At 33.5% G+C, this 12,816-nt stretch overlaps 1 protein-coding gene across 1 annotated transcript in view; it reads left to right on the top strand.

The window, feature by feature from the left end:
* LOC131439129 (heme transporter FLVCR2) overlaps positions 1 to 12,816 on the top strand; it is a 66,636-nt gene that overhangs the window by 46,571 nt on the left and 7,249 nt on the right. Inside the window, exons 6-9 of the mRNA XM_058609788.1 lie at positions 5,898 to 6,039; positions 6,146 to 6,336; positions 12,351 to 12,475; positions 12,678 to 12,788. Coding sequence (XP_058465771.1) covers positions 5,898 to 6,039; positions 6,146 to 6,336; positions 12,351 to 12,475; positions 12,678 to 12,788 — 569 coding nt within the window. The remainder of the gene's footprint in view (positions 1 to 5,897; positions 6,040 to 6,145; positions 6,337 to 12,350; positions 12,476 to 12,677; positions 12,789 to 12,816) is intronic.

Here is a 12,816-nt window from a genome sequence, read left to right as displayed (position 1 = left end):
AATTGTCACTAATGTTGATCCAGATACAGATGATATAGACGATATTATTATTTCACAACCAAGCGCTGAAGAAATCAACTCAAAAATTTTGCTACTCAACGAATTCGAGAACTTTTGTTCCTTGGATAACAACATCGAACGACGAGAACAAATGCAACACATCCTTAGACAATCTTATACACAACTAAACAACTTATTGATTGAATAGAAGAACGATCAGAGTGAACAAAACTAACCACAAATATATTTTACTGTAAGATTAATTATTTGAATAATATCTTCATTTTCGAATAGTTTTGATACTATTTGTTATTTAAATAAATTCAACCTTCCACAATAATTCCTAAAACTAACATTAGCCAATGATTTTAAATTAATTAATCCTTTCAAAGATCTGGGTAATACCGAATTCCCACAGAAACAGTTCGTTTTTCTTTCTATCGCAAACGCTCAACAGTCGTATTCGACCATATCGTTTCCCTAAATGTTTTCAAACGGAATTCGACCATAGAGGATTTGAGAGTCCTGTTGTAAACAAAACTTAATGTTGAGGATAACATCAAATATATAATTTTCGAAATACTAGGGTTTACATTTAGTATCACAAAGACCTTTGAAAACATGTATTGTCTAAAGGCACTATATTGTGAACTTTTTTGCGATTCTTGAAAATGGTACTGTATTTTTGGCTCTTTCTTGTTAACTCGACATCCATCGCGTCAAAGCCATTCAGAATAAACTTCTTCGGTTTGCGTTTTGTAGTTTCCCTTGCAGTGATCCTGCAAACTTTCCAGCTATCAGGAGTGTTATAAATTTATCGATTTTTACTTTTTATCAGTTCACAGAAATGTGTTTACGTTTACGTAGCAGCTTTTGTTACAATCTCGAATTGGTTATCCGCACTTGTTACAAAAACTGAATTTAGAGATTTACTTCCTGATGAAGAGTGTGACTATGAAATTTTCGCTCCATTGGGCTTTTCCTTCAATAAAAAAGGTTTAATTCAAATAAAAAATAAAATGAAACTATATGAGCAATATATGTCAACTTTCATGTACTTAACATTATATATAATTGTATGAATAAATAAAAAAATTAAGTATGAAATTCGAGTTTTCACTCTATCAAATTCCTCAGATTTCAGATTTCGATAGCTAATTCATCTTAATAATTTAGTAACTTACTAACGCCTCCTAGAAAAACAGTTTAAAATCTGTCTCTCCTTCATCAACTTATTCAAAAACTGATCGATAAGATTACTCTCATAAACAAGTATGGTATTCAGTTACAGAAGATCACATTGTAGATACTATTGTATCTGTTTCTATCTACTATAGAACTGTTTCATCAATCATTCAATAGGTATTGGAACCTAAAAACACCTTCTCGAAGAAACCATCTTAATAAGTCAACATGATTTGGAGTTGTAGGAATTTCGAACGCTGAATTGCACACTAGAGTCAGCCATGCGAGAAATTTCAATTACTGTTTATACCATTTGATCTTTTTTGACCTCCGGAACATTCTTTCCGAAAACACCGACACAACCGAAATTAAAATATTCGCGATATTCTATGTTCAAACTGTTTTTTGTTATAAACATATGAATTATTTCATGCTTTTTTCAAAGCGCCCCTGGCGGAGCAGTTCTCAACAAATTGTCGGTCAAACTATACTAAATTGTTGGTTCAAGTATCTGCAACAAGTTTGCCGAAGATTGTATAGTTCTATCTGTCGACCGAAGTGAGATAATCGTTCACAGCCCCAATCAGTCGAAATCCCATATGCTCTGGGTCCCGTTAATCGCGGATTCGCATTTCACGCCCCCGGTGTACCGCATTACACGAGACCCCTCTGTACTAGGCTATATATACGGTTCCTGAAAGATCATAATATAAGTAAAAATTTAAGAGAAAATTGGGAGGGTGTTATTTTTTTAATTTATTTAAATTAGTTTTAAAAATACCTTCAAAAAACTCAAAACATTGCATAACTCTTAAACACCATAACGTATTAACATACTTCCTTCAGCAGAATAAAAGTATCAAATCAGTTCTACAAGTGTTCCATACATTGTCCTTCCGAGAAATGAGACACACAAAAACTACAGCCGAAAATAGATTGCAGAACAATTTTAATTATTTATTACCAAAATAACTACTTCAATTGAGTTTGAGCAACTGAGGATTAGAGATACTGTGTAATATGTTTATTTCGAACTAGTTGGCCACGATAAATCTATGAACAGAAATTTTCATAATCTCGACAACCATTCCAACAAGTTGGTGCAAGTCAGTAAAATGCAAATATTTTTATCCACATCGTTCCGAGACGCCCATGACACTGGCCCTTCTTTTTCATCCACTTGTGTACCGAATAGCCTGTAAAACCGGAAAACGACGCACAATGAGTTTTGGTTCGAATAAATACATTCTACTCATTTTAACAAACTCATTGATGATGATTGATGATTTTTTTGGGTTTCAGGAAGTGCTTTGACTTCCAACAAATCTATTTTCGGCCATAGTTTTGTGTGTCTCATTTCTCGAATGAAAAATGTATAGAACACTTGTAGAACTGATTTGATACTTTTATTCTGCTGAAGGAAGTATGTTGATACGTTAAGGCGTTTAAGAGTTATTCAATGTTTTTGAGTTTTTTGAAGGTATTTTTAAAACTAATTTAAATAAGTTAAATAAATAACACCCCCCCAATTTTCTCTTAAATTTTTACTTATATTATGATCTTTCAGGAACCGCATAGGATACATTTTTATCGATCTGGCATCTAATGAATATTGATATTTGAAGCTTGACTAGTTTTTGATGAAAAAATAATCATAACTTTTTACTGGTAGCTCATATGAAAAAGCTTGGTTGAACAAAATTGTGCGCAATGATTAGTACAACAACTCTTCTGAAGACAACTTTTCCGTAGAACGTTTCACAAAAAAGTTAGAACAAAAAAAGTCAATTTTCAGGAGCCACCCTACTTTTATTCGGGAAAATTGATGTAGCTCGATCAAATGAAAAGCTAGAGAGGTGCTTTTTTCAGTAAAGTTGCTCAAAATAAAATTTCCAACAACTTTACAAGTTAGATTTCAGATTTCAATCTAAATAAGGACCAACCTAGTAATATTTTTCATCAAAAGGAGCGCCGTTTGATTACAAACAACTTTTGTGAAGACACCAACTACAAGAAACTAATATTTAATAGTGAAAATATTTTTGTCGCGCTAATTTCCCGTTTCGGACCATAGTGCAATGGATGTTTACATTTGATTAAATTTTAAAAATGTTTTACTACTGACACAATATCATAGCAAGTGACGACATTTCGTATTGATTATGACAGCCCTGCAGTTACTATGGGCCAATCCTAGCAACCGTAGCAACGGGGTAGCAAGAGAAGTTTTAATTTTCAATTTGTACTTTGCACTTGAAGAATAAACACTTATCTTAAGTCTGTTGAAGATTCATTTATTTAAAATGAAAGTACAATATTTGGCAACGAGGTTATCAAGAATTCATCTGAAAGTTGAAGTGAAACAAAACCGTAATCGTGGTACACGGCAGCGGAGACAGCCTTTTTGACTGTAATCTGATGCAGCAGATCGTTAGATAGAACCAACAGATGACAGAGCAGAACGCAGGTTTTATTATCCTCCTGGAGTGATTCGGCATTCAAGAAGGCTCCGATTCCGGTCGTTCATCACGTAGCCAAATCCAAAGTGTGGTTTTAATCTGAAGACTTCGACAATCGAAGGAATTTTAGAACGATAAAAGAATTAATAACTTTTGTCAGAGATTCGCCGAAACGCGTTGCAAAATATAAAGAGTTGCTGGTTGATGCGGAAATTGCAAATCGAATGTAGTTTAAAATCGAATAATCAAAAATTTCGATCAGACAGCACTGCTAAGGAGTAGTTTCTGAACTAAATAGCAATAAGATTTGAATTAAATATATTTCACTATACTCAAATATATTCGGTATGGTTCAAGTAGAAGAACAACGAGTTCAACAAAGAATGCCAAGAACAAGTTTTGCACATCTTCCTTAGGAACGCATACACTTCCACAGATTTTGAAAGTTATCCGAATGTATTTTATCTTACAATTACAATCTCAGGAAAACAGCCATGGTTGAAAAACGCTAAAGCAGTTTCCTCTGCCAATGCTTGATGAATCTTCAAGAAAAAACATCAGTTCGTTAAAAAAAATGTTCCAAAAAAACTGATATTTCTCTTTTGAATTTATGCTCAACGACTACGACAACGACAGCCGTTTTTCTAAGATTGTAAATTTCCCGTTATTGTCAAATAAAAAAAAAGGCGGGTGGGTAATGTCAGAGACATAACTGGATGTCGTGAATACGAAAACAACTGACATGTTCCTTAACACCGAATGTCAATTAGTTGATCAATTGTATGAATTATGCAAGCATTCCCCTTTTCCCTATTTAGGCTTTACTTGATCTAGATTACTGTGAATTTCACACAGCGAAAAGTGCAAAAATCTAACCAAACTGTTCTAGATTTGCACTAAACTGAGGATATTTTCTTTCGATTTGTGAACAACAAATCCTAATAGTTCTTTAGAAAACTTTTAGAGCCATTAGAACGGCTGATTTTTTGTAATACTCTTTACCGTTGTTTTTTCATCAATGCAAATGACTGGCAGCTGTGACGTGATCGCTTTTGTCGGAAGCGAAACTAGCTTTGCAAACGGCACAAAAAACATCTGCTCGCATTGGCGATAGAATCCAAACTGATTCAATTTTTGTTAGGAGCTTTCTTTTACGTGATTTCGTTTGTAGCTTTTTCACTAAAGGGCAGTCCTAACGGCTATACAAATAGCCGCATACAGAATTTTAATGTCGATTATTGCATATCGGATTTGCATAATTTATTGAAAGAAACTATCAATATGCTGTAGGGATTCGTTTCTAGCATTCAGAAGTACACGTTTAAGTTGAAAAATTTAGATTCTATTGGTAGTTAGATTATATAAATCCTTCCACAGATCACTGAGCTATGAGCTTTCAAAATACGAGAAAGGCAAGCGAGCCTTTTGTATTTTCTTTTTTGACACTCGTTTATATCAAACATTTCAGAAAAGTTTAATTTTGCATTATTTTAGATTATGTCACACAATTGGAGATTTTATCATAAAATTGTGATCATATTTCCGATGTCATGTAGCAAAAATTATGTTGATTCGTTAGATACAACAAGAAATATTCACGATCAAAAACTTATCACTCTGTCAGAGGGTAAATTTTGAAAAGGCACCCCATAGTAAAGTAAGTCGTATTCACGACAAAAGACACGACTACAAGTTCTATTTTCGAAGCAACACAACATGAGGCTTGCGATGACCATCGAATATATATTGTTAAACTTAATTGTAACCACTAACACCATGCCACATGTCAGCTGGAATTCCCGTTTTCTGCTTTCGCAAGCTGTAAAATGCCATAAATTTGGTTTCATTCAAAAAGGCTAGCTGGATGGCAGCGCACACGGTGACCCCAGGATAATTAATGTTCGTCAGATTCCTCCAGTAGGTGATGTCAGTCGCATACAGGGGAGGGGGCGTGCATAGTAATTTTAATTGAAAAAAACCCTCCATTCAGCTGTACTTCACATATGGTGTAATCCGAGTTTTCGTTCTGCTGGTTTTCCGAGTTGAATATTCCACCAGAGTATTCAAAATTATATACTGCATCACAACGAAACATGAGAATTACTTTAAATATGATTTAAGCTGACATAAATTTAAGCGGTAATTGCATTTCACATCTAGCATTTATAGAAAAGACTCAACTGCAGAAAATGTTATCATCAAATACGATCTTGATGATTGAAATAACAGTTTTTTTTTTCTGTTTCTTCACAGCTTGGTATTGCTGTTGGTTTTTTGTTACCGCCAATGTTAGTTGAAAACCACGAAGACCTAGATCTAGTAGGCGACGACCTCAAGCTGATGTTCTACTTGGTGGCTGGATTCACCTCTGTCCTCGTAATGTTGGTATTAGTATGTAAGTATATAAGTATTATCCTTCCCTTAAGAGCAAGTTTCGAATGTTGTAGCATAAAAATTGGAGCAAATTATTGATTGAAATTTCATTTTTCTATTCAATCCAGTTTTCAAAGCCGCACCACCGACGCCTCCATCAGCAGCCCAGGAAGCAACGAAAACGTCAAATCCGCTCCAGTCGTCACCGTTTTTGCATTCCATCAAGCGACTGATGCTGAACCGAAACTACGTGCTTTTGCTCATATCGTACGGAATGAACGTAGGTGTGTTCTACGCCATCTCAACCCTTCTCAATCAGGTAAGTAACTCAATAAATTATAAATCCATCACCGAACCGGGATTGCTAGGAATTTTCATCATACCCAATTTCATGCTTGATACACAGATAAAAATATTTTGTGAATTTACATTTATTTTCATGCACATATTTGGAGCAGGTAATTGAATGGAAAGTTACATTACAAAGCTAAGCAGTTTGTAAATATACAGTCTTGTTCTATGAAAAACTAAATGAATCCAAATGTAATTTTACATTAATCATGATTTTAAATTAGATTCTCGTTTCAACTGATGTCAATTTCATAGTACAATCGGTTTACATGTCGTGTAAGTTTCATTTTTTCTTTCTGTGTAAGTTAGCTGATGGGAAGAGTGTTATCCCTATCATAAGCTTGAACCGAAATCTATTCCAAGCCTATGTATTAATGTTTAAGAATAGCTAATCCGTTATTATTGTGTGTAACTTGAAAAGTGATTTATTTTTTCATAAATACATTTATTTCATAGGCAATATATTTGAAAAGTGATGTTTATGTACTGATCGATTATATGGTGAAAACTAAAATTCTGCTGATTCTTAGAATCAGTCCTGTAGTTCATAGAGTCTAGTACATATGCATCACAGTGAATCATTCATCACATACTGAAGTTTTTCGTACTTATAAACGATTTTCATCACAACTCGAACAAATGTTGTACGAATTTCGTAGTTGGTAACACCCTCTCAGATTTGACTTTCACCCTCTACTTTCCTGACTTTCACCCTCTACTTTCCTGACAAAACAAAATTCGAAATGGATAATTGACAAATCCTACAAAAAAGTGTATTTTCACAAAATCAGTCAAAATTTAAAAAAAAATGCCGCAAAAAGTCCTACACTGAAATAAGTTGACATGAAAAATTTAAAATCGTTTTACAAAAAAACCGCACTTTTGCTTTTGATAAAATTTTGTCCCAAGATAGAAAATTATTTACCGTATCAAACCCTTAATACATTGCAAGATGGGCACTTTTAGTAACAAAAATTCTTTCTAACGAAAACTATTTCTTGTTCAAACTTAATTTTTTATCCAGTGTCTTTTTTATCAAAAACTAAACTAAACTGAAAGTCATCATCATCCAAGATTCAAATGAAACTAAATTTACTCAATTGCTCGTTGCCCGGTATTAACCAAAAGTAACAGTGCTGGGGTAAAAAATATTTTTTGTTAGAAAAAGTTATTTTCCCTAATGCTCAACTTGTTACAAATGGGTAAGAATTTCTCAAGTGGGCCACCTTTGAACCTCAGCATTGTGAATTGCAGTGAAATGTTGTTATTTTGATAGCGGTTTACGTAAAAACATAAAATGTCAAACAATTTTGATCTACCATTTTTTTTTGTTGCTGTTATTAACAATTAAACTTTTAATACAAAATTTCTTTTAAACTTTATAACTTTCGAACAAATTATTCAATTTTAATAAATCCAACACCATTTTGTTTGCATTGAATTACACTATTAATAAGAATTTTTTGGATTTGTTTGAAAGTTTTTTTCAATGTTAAATCAATGTTTATTTATTAAACATTTAAAAGAAGTAGCGTTCTGAAGTAATTTAAAAAATGAAAAAAAGTCACATAAATTAAAAGAACACTAGTAAACAACTTTGCGCTGAAAAAAAAAATGGCCCGCTATTTATGTAAAAGTTATTAAATATTTTATGACACCGTGTAGTACGACGAACGGTGCGTAGAAGGTTGAATGCCATGCGCTAGGAACATTGATGTGACGCGCAAGGCGTTCGTAAATGTTCGTTTACGGTGTTCGTGTTCGTGCGGCCCGAACACGTTATATCTGGTTAACCTTTTGTTCTCCACTGAGTCTTGTTGTCAGCAACGATGTCAGATCTACCGATTCTGAGATTTTCTATTGGAATATTTCTACGGATATCTATGGAAAGACATATTTTTATACAGAAAACTACGGAAACTGGTTGCCTGGCGATCAGAAAAAGGTTGTTTCCTGATTTGCACTGCAACTATCTGGCATCAAGGGTCGTCAGTCTTTAGTCGAAAGCAGTTACCGAACTTGTATCGTATAAGGAATAGTTGTGTATCTGTCGCTTTAACTATTTGATGCATTTTTCGTTACAAAATGCCTAATCCTAAACGATGTTGTAACCCACTTAATAAAAAAATCATTTGTCTATTCATAAGAATATAAAAGTTGTAAATGAAAACTGGAGTTCCTTATTTTCAAATTTAATCGGAAAATGTCTATGTGATTCATGCAGAAGATCTATTTCTAAAAACAAATATCAGCCAGCCGAAGTTTTGAACATATTAATAAAACCGAATAGTAGCTCGAGCTCAGAAGACGGAGAAACAGATGATTTGTCTACTTTCGAATAAAATGAAAATTTCAAAAGACGACGAGTTGGTATGTCACATATTTTGAAGTTTCGCAAAAAATTCATATAAAAATAAATATTTCAATCAACTTTATTTCCCTTACTTATAACAGTAAACTTTATTTGACTTAATGTGTCATTTCGTTAATTTGTTTCTTACTATATTCAGAGTTATATGAATAAGATTACATTCATTTTTCAGAAAAAAAAATCATAATCGATGCACAGTTGGTGAACGAAATCAGACTGGCCTTATCTAAGACAAATTCAAGAAATGATAAAATTAGAATTTTGACTACAGTGCCACAAAGCTGGAGTGTTCGGCAAATGTTTGAATTATTTAACGTTTCTCGAAGATTGGCTTCAAGAGCTAAGAAAATTCATGAGTCACTTGGTTATGGATCTTGCCCCGGTAGAAAAAAAGGACATGCTTTGTCCAAAAATACTATAGATGCAGTAAAGCAGTTCTATGAATCGGATAAACGTAGTCGAGTTATGCCGGGTGAAAAGGATTTCGTCACGGTTTTAATTGACAGCAAACGTGAACAAGTTCAAAAACGATTATTGCTGTTCAATATCAAAGAATTACATCATAAGTTTAATGCCAAATTTCCTGAAATTTCAGTTTGTCTGCGTTTACTAAACTTCGTCCACACTGGTGTATCCCAGTTGGAATAAGTGGAACACACAATGTTTGTGTTTGCCAAATACATCAAAATGCAAAACTAAAGTTTATCGGTGTAAATAGGTGTCTAGAAAACTCTGGAGCTACAATTTTCTACAACACTCGTAATGTATTGGAAAAAATGGTATGCGACGAAGTAACAGAGGCATGTTATTTATTACAATGCGAAAACTGCCCTGGTGTTATTCCGATTGTTAACATATTGGAAAGATTATTCGAGGATTATGCAATTAATGAAATTACTTTTTAAAATTGGACGACTGTAGACAGGTGAATTTTTATATACAACTATTTCTTATTATTGATAACAAATTTATGCTTTCAACAACAAAATTTACACCTTTTAGATGCGAAATACAAACTCTCAGTTTGCAGAAAACTAAATTTAAAAAAAATCTTGAATAGGAATTGCCATTGCTTTTGAAACACGATTTCATTGCAAGAACACAAGCCGATTATCTTAATACTACTAAGCATTCTATTCAAACCGGAGAATTTGTTATTACATTAGATTTTCCAGAAAAATTTAGTTTTGTTCAAGACGCTATTCAATCGTTTCATTGGTCAAATCAACAAGCGACGCTTCACCCGTACGTAATTTATTACAAAAAGGATGGAAATATGAAGCATCACAGTTTTGTGATTATTTCGGAATATTGTAAGCACAACGCTGCATCTGTCAATTTGTTTAACACAAAAATGGTGAAGTACTTGCGAAATATTCATGGAGAGAAAAATGTTAAAAAACTGTTATTTTTTTCTGATGGAGCTGCTTTGCAGTATAAGAACAAATATAACTTTCTAAACCTTCAATATTTAGAAAAGCATTCAAAAGTTGAAGTTGAATGGAACTTTTTCGCAACTTCTCATGGTAAAAGTGCTTGCGATGGAATCGGTGGTACAATTAGAAGAAGTGCTCGACGTGCAAATTTGCAACGACCAGTAGATGACCAAATAATTACGCCAAAGGATTTATTTGTTTGGGCCAAAAATTTTTTTTCGAAAATCGATTTTGAATTTTGTTCTAAAGAAGAGCACGAAAACGAAGAAAAGGCGTTGACTTTACGGTTTTTAAAAGCAGTTACAGTAAGGAACACGCGTCAGTATCATTTTGTTAAAGCAGATAAAACTAGTCATGTAATTTGCAAAGAAATTTCATGTAGCTCAAAGTTTGACAAGCTAAAAATTGAAAAATAAAAACTCGCCAGATAACTGAAAAAACATGTATTAGTCAATGATATTCAAACTTATAATGAAATGACCTCTCGTAGCGTTTCAAACACTGCGCGCGCTTGTAGCTTCTACGCACTGTTCGTGGTACTACGCGGTGTCATAAAATATTTAATATCTATTATATGAATAGCGGGCCATTTTTTTCAGCGCAAAGTTGTTTATTAGTGTTCTTTTCATTTATGTGACTTTTTTTCATTTTTTAAATTACTTCAGAACGCCACTTTTTTTAAATGTTTAATAAATAAACATTGATTTAACATTGAAAAAAATGTTCAAACAAATCCAAAAAATTCTTATTAATAGTGTAATTCAATGCAAACAAAATGGTGTTGGATTTATTAAAATTGAATAATTTGTTCGAAAGTTATAAAGTTTAAAAGAAATTTTGTATTAAAAGTTTAATTGTTAATAACAGCAAAATTGTAGATCAAAATTGTTTGACATTTTATGTTTTTACGTAAACCGCTATCAAAATAACAACATTTCACTGCAATTCACAATGCTGAGGTTCAAAGGTGGCCCACTTGAGAAATTCTTACCCATAAGGCTCCTCCTCTCTTCTGGCCGGATTTGGCTTCAGCTCACTACGCCAACTCCGTTATACAGTGGTTGTCAAAAAATAATGTACAATTCGTGGAAAAGGACATCAACCCACCGAACTGCCCGGATCTTCGGCCAATTGAAAGGTATTGGGCAATTGTCAAACGGCACATTCGGCACACAGTGTCCCAAAACATGCAGGAGTTAAAATAAAACTGGACTGCTGCCACCAGGAAAGTCACAAAAGTAACTGTGCAGAATTTAATAAAGAATGTCAAGTCCGAAGTGCGAGCGTTTCCCAGAAACTAGGATTTTCTTCAATATAATCAGTGAAATGCATAAAAATGTAATATTTCTACAATATATCGAAAACTGATGTCAAAATATGTTTTTTTTTCGCTTTTTTATTCAATAATCAATGTTGCTAACTACTTTTCGATACACTCCTTAATTCACAGTATGCTAGTTTAAATTATGATTTTTTAAATGAAACCTTGTGTAAAAGAAATTCTTTCAATCAAAAAGTTAAATTTGGACTGGTCAAGTACTAACCATATTTCTGAAACATATTATTGCAACAGTAATCCAATTCATACAGGATTCGACTTGAGAGCCTCGAGAAAACGATGCTCGGTATACGACAGAAACAATTTACATAAATTAGGCTATGGAAATATGGCAATTAAATACAACTGTGTTCACAATCTAGAGCTGTTCTATTTCCCCTATTCCATCCCAGTTTATATCAGTTCTTTTTATCAGCATCTTTCCTGTCAAGCGGCGATTGTCTCCATTTCCAGAAGATATTGACTTTCGTTTAATGTGCTACTGTTTTCTGTTCTCCTCCGGGTCCGGGATTTCTATTTCAATAAGGATGGGTAGTCCGTTTTTTCCGGTCGAAAAAAATAAATCTGATTTGGATATCCATTTGACATCTGGCCGTTCTTTTATTCTCTATCACCAAGACTTAAATGTGCGGATATCAAATAAAATAGACATTGGTTTTGCATATATGTAATCTTAACTCCATATGGAATTTATTAAAACCGATCGTAATTTATCGTGATAGAAAATTTAGTATATAATATAGTCTAATCAGGATTTTGATGGAAATTGACTATCGTCTTATGGCTCTATTTGATAAATATAATAAATATAATCTACTCTATTTCGACCATTACAGATTGTCTTGTTTCACTATCCAGGCCATGAGGTGGATGCTGGTCGCATTGGCGTCTGTATCGTTTTTGCTGGGATGCTTGGATCTGTTGCATGCGGTGTGGTCCTTGATAAGACTCATCGATTCAAGTGAGTATCGAAGAGTTTTCTAACTTTCTTACGCAGTGAGCTCAGCTGGATTTTTTGTTGTTATGCCAATCGTTGCCATCCCCACTGGCATAATTACGATCGTGACAAAGTTTTGTGTTTAGAGTGTTCAACTATTTATCTGTATGTCTAAAGCTACAGGTTTGCGTAATTAGGATATTTCTTTTTTTTTCCTTTTGCTCAGAGAAACTACGCTGGCCGTATACATATTTACTATGATTGGAATGTGGATCTACACATTCACTTTATCCACCGGGCACATTGCCGTAGTTTATGTTACTTCATCGTTGCTGGGGTAAGTACCGTAATTTGTCATTTTTTTT

The sequence above is a fragment of the Malaya genurostris genome, chromosome 3 (genome assembly GCF_030247185.1).
Source record: "Malaya genurostris strain Urasoe2022 chromosome 3, Malgen_1.1, whole genome shotgun sequence".
Lineage (NCBI taxonomy): Eukaryota > Metazoa > Arthropoda > Insecta > Diptera > Culicidae > Malaya > Malaya genurostris.
Note: the sequence above shows the minus strand (reverse complement) of the source record. Positions and strands in the feature narration are given on the sequence as shown.